A 7,992-nucleotide genomic window follows, 5' to 3' on the forward strand; every position below is an offset into this window, starting at 1 on the left:
GTTTGAATTGAGGATGATCACCCTAGCAATCTTATCAGCAGTTTCTGCAAATGGGTTTTACAGTTCTGTGTAAAGTTTATGGTGTCACCTGTTTGCTTGAGTTGTTGGTGATCATCCCAGCAAACCTTTCAGTAGTTTCTGCCAAATGGTAGGGGGCCTACACTACAGTAGAATTTTGTGCATGGGTTTTACAGTTGTATGTCAAGTTTCTGTTCTGTGAGCTGTTCTCTCTGTTTTGCTTCTTGTTTCTTCCTTTTCTCCGTTCTAGTTTCAGCTAAGTTGCTCAGGGAAGCAGGTTGGATCATGGGAATTTAGTTTCTGCTCAGCGTGTCTTTAGGGCAGCATTGGTTAGTCAGGTTCCTGCCTGGACATCCTCTCAGTTGGGTCTAACAATTGGATGTTCTGTTTGTACCTCTAACTTTGTAGCCCTCTGTTCTGAGGGCGTACGCGGATTGTGTGTATGACGCTCCATGATCATACACGTCGATCCCAAAATAAGTGTCGCAGTTTTGTCTAGATTCGGGTGTATCTAGAGTAGGAATTTGGGATCACACATGAGATCACGACTAGCTCAATGTTGCATGTTGAATGACATTTCCAATATTTTAAGGGGTGGTTTTTGATGGTAAATCAACCATTCTCGTCCCGATGCTACAGTAAGCGAAATGTTGAATGTAGGAGTAAAGCTTTTTTTTTTTTTTTGAGACTAAATAGTGTGATTAATGAATCACACTAGGGATACAAACGCCCACCGGGGGCGCCAACAGCCAGACATGGCGACCGTGCTCTAGGAGCACACTACTTCTAGCTAGGTTGTGAGCTTCCTTATTCGACACCCTACATTCATGGACAACGACCACCTCATCAAGCTCTCGAGCCGTCTCCTTGAACTCCCGCACAACGTGTGCGTAAACTCCCATGGTGCCCTGGTTCGTGCTTCGCACCACGTTCAGGCAATCACTCGCCACTCGAATCCTTCGAGCGTTTATGTCCTGCGCCAGTGAGAGCGCCTCCCGGCATGCAAGAGCCTCCAGAGTCTCAGCGTCTGTCTTCCCCGGTAGCACCACCGCCGAGGCTCCGCAGAACACTCCCTCCGCATTCCGTGCCACCGCAGCCACCGCGCCGAGGCCCGTGTTTTTGCTGACTGCGGCATCCACGTTAATCTTCATCACCCCCTCCGGAGGGGGTATCCACCGTGGTGCCCAGCCATCGTCGCCAGGGAACTCCCGCCTCGGCTGATGGGCGTAGGCCTGCCCCAGGTCTGCCACATACCGCTCCACGAACAAATGAACGGACATCGGACTTCTGAACTCCTGCTCGTGTATGGCCTTACGTCTTGCGTGCCAGATGGACCACAAAGCTTGTGTTAAAGCATTTTTCAAGTAAGTGGAAAAGTGAAGAAAAAAAACAGATAAGAGCAAAGGCGCCGGCCCAAATGTTCAGATAGCACTTTCTGAAAGATCAGGTGCCCAAATAACAGAACCCCGGGTGTTTCGCGCGTATCTAACTCAACAACCAGGACCAGCCAGACAATCTCCAACCATCTCACAACCTGACCTAGCTCTCCTCCGCCGTCCCCTTCCCCGTCCAATCCGCCGGTCGAACTGACCGCCACTGCACGGGCGGCGCGCCGGCGACAACTCATTGTGCACCGGCGATCACGGGGAGGACGTCAAGATGAGCATGATCGACGTGCTGACCCGGGTGGACGCCATCTGCAAGAAGTACGACAGGTACGACGCCGACAAGCACCGGAATGACGCCGCCGACCCCTTCTCGCGGCTCTACGCCGACATCGACGCCGTGATCGACGAAGCTATGGAGGTCTCCCTTTGAACCTCCTCTCGCATTCTTGTACGTCTCCCTCGATCATGTGCCTGAAATGCCGCACGTACGGTTCATGGATTCAGAAATCAGAGAGGGCCGCGAGGGAGACGAACCGGGCGGCGAAGGTGACCCTCAACGCCGGCGTGCGGCGCACCAAGGCCCGGCTCATGGAGGATGTGGTCAAGCTCCAGAAGCTATCCGTCAAGAAGGTGACAATTCAATCACGTACCATTCAATTTCGATCGAGCTCATAAATAAATTCACCAGCAAAAACAATCACCATCGACTCTTTCATCATTTTTTCTCGACTGATGGGTCATGCGAGTGAATTTTTGATACAAACATGGTTACATGGATGCATGAACAATTGAAAAACATGGAAATGTACACAGATGAAAGGGGTCTCGGCGGAGGATATGGCGCTGCGGCCTGATCTGGTCGCAGCATTGCATCACAGGATCCATTCCATCCCCGTCCCCGAGGGAGGCGGCGGCGAGGGCGGCGCGGCGGGTCAGAACGGCGCTCGGACAGGGATTCAGTTCGATTCTTCAGGTTTCCGTTTCCTATTCTGTTTTCCACCTGCAATGTTACATTACATCCCTGCTAGCGAAATGGTTGTTCAGGCTTGTCTCTCATGTTTCGGTGCATTCTTCAGTTACCAGTGAATATCCACATATTCTTCAGTTTGCACCATTCCCTCTGGAAAAATGTATCTAATGTGAATTAAATTCCTTAGGGGTTTAAAGACCCATGTCGCACGTAGAAAAGCATAGGCACGTAATTTTGTTTCGTAGTTCGAACTAATTGTCTATTGTCTTGTGTGCCCGTCGACTGATTACAGCTGAAACTTTGGATGAGGGCTACTTCCAGACCAGCGAAGAATCTGAGGCTTTCAGAAGAGAGTACGAGATGCGCAGGATCAAACAGGCAGGTTTTCTTTTCACGGAGCATGCCATGTCATCTCCTCATCAAATGCTTTCCTGAACTCGTAGATAATTGCCACCGCACTGTTAACAGTCATGACCAAAAATATGATGTTGGCTTGAAGCTGAAATGTGGACCTGGTTTGCTAGCGATGCGTCCTGTGGCACTTTTCCGAACTCTGAACTTTCTGGTCGACAGTACCCATTCAGCTAAAGTGCTAGACAACCTGTAGACCAGATTTCACTTGATCCGACACGGCTGCTGGTTTACAGAGTTGTCTTTGCCAAATGTGATGCACAGGATGAAGGGCTGGACTTCATTTCCGAAGGCCTGGACACGCTGAAAAACCTAGCAGAGGACATGAGTGAGGTTTGTTGAGCTACAATGTTCTGTAATATTCTCTGCTGATATTAAGTTAAAGAGCTACTACAATTGTTCATGTAATTCTGCAGGAACTGGACAGGCAGGTTCCCTTGATGGATGAAATTGACAAAAAGGTTTTGATCCAATTTTTTGCTTCTGTAAAATGCATGTTGCCTTTGCGTCCTTTGATACTGAAGTTGAAGGATATGCATAATGACTTCTGCAGGTGGATAAAGCTAACTCCGAGCTAAGAAAGACTAATGTCAGGCTTAAAGAAACAGTTAACCAGGTTAAGTGTTGCACCCTGAATTCCTAATGAACAGCTTTCACTATGTAATTTTGCTCACAGACCCTATGTGATGTGCAGTTTCGATCGACCAGGAACTTCACAGTCGACATCATACTGATCTGTGTCATTCTTGGCATTGGTGCTTATCTCTACAAGTAAGGGTTCTCAAGCTTCACTGATTACTACTGTGTCGATTTACGTACGAGTTTTCATCTCAAACAGTATGCTTTCTTTTCTTATGCAGTGTACTCTCCCAGTGAATCTTCAGAACATGGTAGCAACAGCAATTCAGCATGCCCTGTTCTGTCCTACAACTGTACTGCACTTGCAGAGTACTCATTCTGAAGTTACTGTGTACGGAGTATAAGACAGTAGTTTACTACTCTGAAATCTATTTTGCATAGAAAGTAGAATGAGAGATTGCGAAAGTTAAGATGTGCTCGAGCAGTGAAATAATGAGGATAAAAAGGAAGACATAACATATGACGAAAATTGCAGAAAATCTCACCCATAAATTGCGAGGGTGGTGATCTATTATGGATCAATTTTGCAACGAATACAACAATTTCCACAAAATCACTGCCAAGCTACCAGCAAGCAACACAACATAGATTTGCAATATCACAACGTACATCAACATGCCAGTCAACTACTTTCTATTTTCGGCTTAGGTTCCTCGCAAACGCACGTTACAAGATCAATGAACAATCATCAATTGTGAAACACAAGATACTTGGTCGGCGAAAATTGAGTGGATGGCTGGGCAGCTGAATTTTTCATTGGTCACCGCATCTTGTAGTGCTGTGTTCTAGACACCTTGCTTCTCTGCCCATTGATGGAGTATTTAAGTGTAATGTCAATGTCCCGAGGGTTCTTTTTGTTATTTGCAACTGTCATAGTGCCGGACAGAGTCTCCCCCTCGCAGATAGTTACTACATCCTCAAGATACAGAACAGTTTGCTTCCAGTGAGTGGATTTTGATCTGGGCCCTGCAAAGAATAAATTGTACATCCATTACTCACCAAATTCCTTGAAGAAAGGAGCTAGACGGCCGTACTCTGTATAACAAAAGGTGAGGATAAACAAACCTGTTGAGAAGCCCATCAGCTTATGGCATTTGGTGAATGACACGTTGAAGTAGGCAACAAGGGCATGGATGAAGTCATTACGCTCTGCCACCAACTTAAATGGTACAGTAAAGGATGCATCGCCGGATGACATCTTAGAAATATCCATCGTCTGAAACAAATTTACCAGGTATATGAGCTGATTTGTCACTCGAGCAGAGAAATACAGAAAGAATACGTAACTTGGTTGAAAGTATGCCATTACCTTAAGTAACTGACAGTTAGTGACGATCTGATTTGCATCTACAGTATCTACAAGTGGCTCCATCATTGCCTGTTTCTTAATACAGCTCATATCAAAGCCATATACATTATTCCAAACTGGTAAGAATTATAAAAACGCCATTAGAGAGTAACATAAATATATAAACTCATGCAAAACTTGCAAACACTGAACTCAGGCATGAAACCAATATGCAGATACTCCAAATGCACCATACACCACCATTACTTACATTCAATTTTGTCTTCCTTATATTCTGCATCTTCTATTGCAGTAAGATGTAAAGAGGCTTTGTCTGGAAGGACTACTCCATCATCAGCCTACATAGCAGTCGCAAGATATATAAGCTACAGCCTCCCAAGTTGGAAGTAAAGAGCACCCATCTCGGAATATTCAGTCAAAATTACCTCTAGCAGTCATAAAGTGGAAGGAGAAAGAAACCACAAAGCAACTGCAAAGGACAATTTGAACACTTGAACCACGTGTAGGGGTCACTTACCAGCCATTTATCTCGTGCAAAAAGAACAGTGTCCAACATATTCTCAAACAGGAGGAAATAACCCATCCATTCAGAGATAATTACATCTACTTTTGGGACGGGAAGTTCAATTTCTTCAACTTTCCCTTTTATTACAGTTATGACTGCAAGAAAAGCAAAATGTTAAGAGAACCATATAACCAGATTAGCATGAAATATAAACTAGTATCATAGATTAGATAGTAAAATATGCCAGAAAATAACCTTCAGAAAACCCATTTGTTTTCACAATTTCCTTTGCCATGTCGGCCATCTGGGAACATTCAATCTGTAAATGAATGAACAACTATATATTAATAAGAAAGTATAACGGGTAGAAGAAACAGAAAAACAGTGATCAGCAAGCCAGAGTAAAATGAAACAGATGAACCCCTCTACCGTGAACTATAGAACATCTGATAAAAACTTCACAAAACATTATAGGATACCAGTCTCTAAAAACACAATGAACACAACTGGCGTAGTTCATTTTTCTTTTTAATTTCATCACCAGGGCGGGCATGTTATGTAAATATTTCTGATGCTTCTGAAATATATGGGTAGGTAAAGTAAACTCTATTTCATTTCAGATCATAGATAACTGGGAACAACCACATGCAAAACTAGGTTGCAGGACTCCAACAAGTGAGTCGGAAAATATACCATTCTTATTGAAATAGTACACATCTATTAAAATAGCTTAGGATAACTAAACCAACATCATCATAGTACTGAAATGCAAGCATGAAATTAGTAAACTGACCGCATAGACATGCTTAGCTCCTGCTTTCGCGCAGAAAAGTGAAAGGATGCCAGTCCCGGCGCCAACATCAAGGACAATTTTGTCCTTAAAAAGGAAGTTATTCTGGGTAATAACATTTTGGTATGATCTTGTCCGAACAACGTCTTTTAGCATTTCCTGCAATCAATACATTAAAAGTAATTGGCATCTCCAATATTTGGTTGGAATGTCTAAAGAGTAGAACAAGGATTATTATTATACAACAATGTACAAACTGCAAGGCCAAGAGAGAAAGAGAGAAAGAAGTGTTGTTTGCTTCAGAACCACTTACTTCGTGAATACCTGCAAAACCAAAACACCAAGGGTAGAGTATGAGTACGAAATAAACTTATGGCAAAGCATAAACAGTACATTTTAAACTGCTCCAGAAAATAAATACATATGGGGCAAAAGAAGAACCGATATCTACTAATAAGCACAAGGAAGAACGTGACTAGAAAGAGGCCACCAAACTTTTACCACAAGTGCGGAATAACAAGCATCGACAACTTTTTAAAATTCCAACTAGTAGTGAAAGTTTGACTAAAGATCATATTTGCATTCAGCAGAGCAACAACCAAAGGCAACATTAAAAAATAACTCCATCGAATATGCGGAGAAGAAACTATAGTGCCCAAAAGCAAATGCCGATATCTTAAAGCAACAGCTCTAACATCGAATCCAGCCACAGCCATTGACAATGAAACAATCTTATTCCACCAATCCCCCTGTTTAGGCCCCGGTTGGGATGGGTGTAAATTAGCGTGTCCACGGGTATTTAGTTCACCCTTTGAGCTTAAGTAATACCAATGGACACACTAATTTTACACCCAATCCAGGCAGCCCCTTAGATAGGCCAAGAAACGGTGTTTGATCCAACGGAGGGTAATCCTAGAATTCAGGCACACTGATTATATTCCATGTCACCTTGGCTAGTTTTTCTAATGGATATATACAAACGGACGATATAACACCTCGTGCTCTCCATAGACTAGTCAAAGATCGGGCTAACAGAAATCCACGGGAAAGCGGGGCGTTTCACGAATCGGATGGAGGGGGGGCGTACCGAAGTGGGAGTAGGAGTCGAAGTAGTAGTCGGCGCTGGTCTTTTCGTTGCCGATGACCTCCTCCTCCGCGGCGGCGGCGGCGGGGCAGTCCTCGACCTCGACCTCCATCCCCACCTCGTCGGCGTCCTCGAACCTGAGCCTGGACGCCGTGGCCTCCGCGAGGCCGCCGCCGTTGGCGTCGCGGCTGCCGCTGCCCTTGCGCCGATCCATCTTGCTCGAAGGGAGGATTAGGGGTGGCTTGCTGTGGCGCGCCGCAAAGCAGGGGAGGGGGGCTAGGGTTTTGGGAGGGGAGGGGAAAGAGAGACGGAGGCGCGCTGAGGTTTTATATAGGTAGCCACCGTGGCATAAATATCCCAGCCCAGCGTGACAACGGCGTGCTGGTGCAGAGTGTTGTTGTTCGAACACCGCTCGGAGTTGGACTCCACCTTGTGTGGTAATAAAAACTGACTCCATCAGATTTTTCTCGTACCATATATTTTGGGGAAGTGCTGGGCGTCCCCCGGGGGATTTGATTCCCCAGCCCCCGGGTCTCCAGCCGTCGGATCAACCATCTGGACGATCAGATCTACATGTAGCAAAAAACCACCTCCCGGCAGCAAAAAATCAACCCGGCAGCAACTTCATGTAGCAAAAAACGGTTCGCTCATGAAATAAAAGAAAAAGACTGAACTCGCCGGAGTCTCGCCGGAGACCTCGCCGGAGATCCCGTAGCAAAATAAAATAGCTATTGTAGCAAAAATGAATATCATCGAAAACATCGACGAGGAACTCGTCGAAGAACTCACCGGAGACCTCGCCGGAGACCCAGTAGCAAATACATTTTGCAATTGTAGCAATACCGTAAAAATGTTGTAGCAAAAATATTATTCCTAGG

At 45.2% G+C, this 7,992-nt stretch overlaps 3 protein-coding genes across 3 annotated transcripts; 1 reads left to right on the plus strand and 2 right to left on the minus strand.

Annotated features, from left to right (window-relative positions):
* Positions 1–719: 719 nt before the first annotated feature.
* On the minus strand, positions 720–1,298 carry LOC139831675 (uncharacterized). Its single transcript, XM_071820990.1, has one exon. It carries the CDS (start codon positions 1,296–1,298, stop codon positions 720–722), a length of 579 nt encoding a protein of 192 aa, XP_071677091.1.
* A 142-nt stretch (positions 1,299–1,440) lies between these two features.
* Positions 1,441–3,759, plus strand: LOC127298036 (syntaxin-71). Its single transcript, XM_051328033.2, has 9 exons — positions 1,441–1,824; positions 1,911–2,036; positions 2,220–2,379; positions 2,669–2,754; positions 3,052–3,120; positions 3,204–3,248; positions 3,341–3,403; positions 3,482–3,558; positions 3,648–3,759. Exons 1-9 carry the CDS (start codon positions 1,678–1,680, stop codon positions 3,661–3,663), a joined length of 789 nt encoding a protein of 262 aa, XP_051183993.1. The 5' UTR covers positions 1,441–1,677; the 3' UTR covers positions 3,664–3,759.
* Positions 3,760–3,895: 136 nt separating this feature from the next.
* On the minus strand, positions 3,896–7,407 carry LOC127300794 (probable protein arginine N-methyltransferase 1). Its single transcript, XM_051330964.2, has 9 exons — positions 7,118–7,407; positions 6,344–6,354; positions 6,034–6,189; positions 5,496–5,559; positions 5,253–5,395; positions 4,986–5,073; positions 4,736–4,851; positions 4,492–4,642; positions 3,896–4,392 (listed from the first exon to the last, which is right to left on the minus strand). Exons 1-9 carry the CDS (start codon positions 7,326–7,328, stop codon positions 4,187–4,189), a joined length of 1,146 nt encoding a protein of 381 aa, XP_051186924.1. The 5' UTR covers positions 7,329–7,407; the 3' UTR covers positions 3,896–4,186.
* Positions 7,408–7,992: the final 585 nt, after the last annotated feature.

Source organism: Lolium perenne, chromosome 5, assembly GCF_019359855.2.
Source record: "Lolium perenne isolate Kyuss_39 chromosome 5, Kyuss_2.0, whole genome shotgun sequence".
NCBI lineage: Eukaryota > Viridiplantae > Streptophyta > Magnoliopsida > Poales > Poaceae > Lolium > Lolium perenne.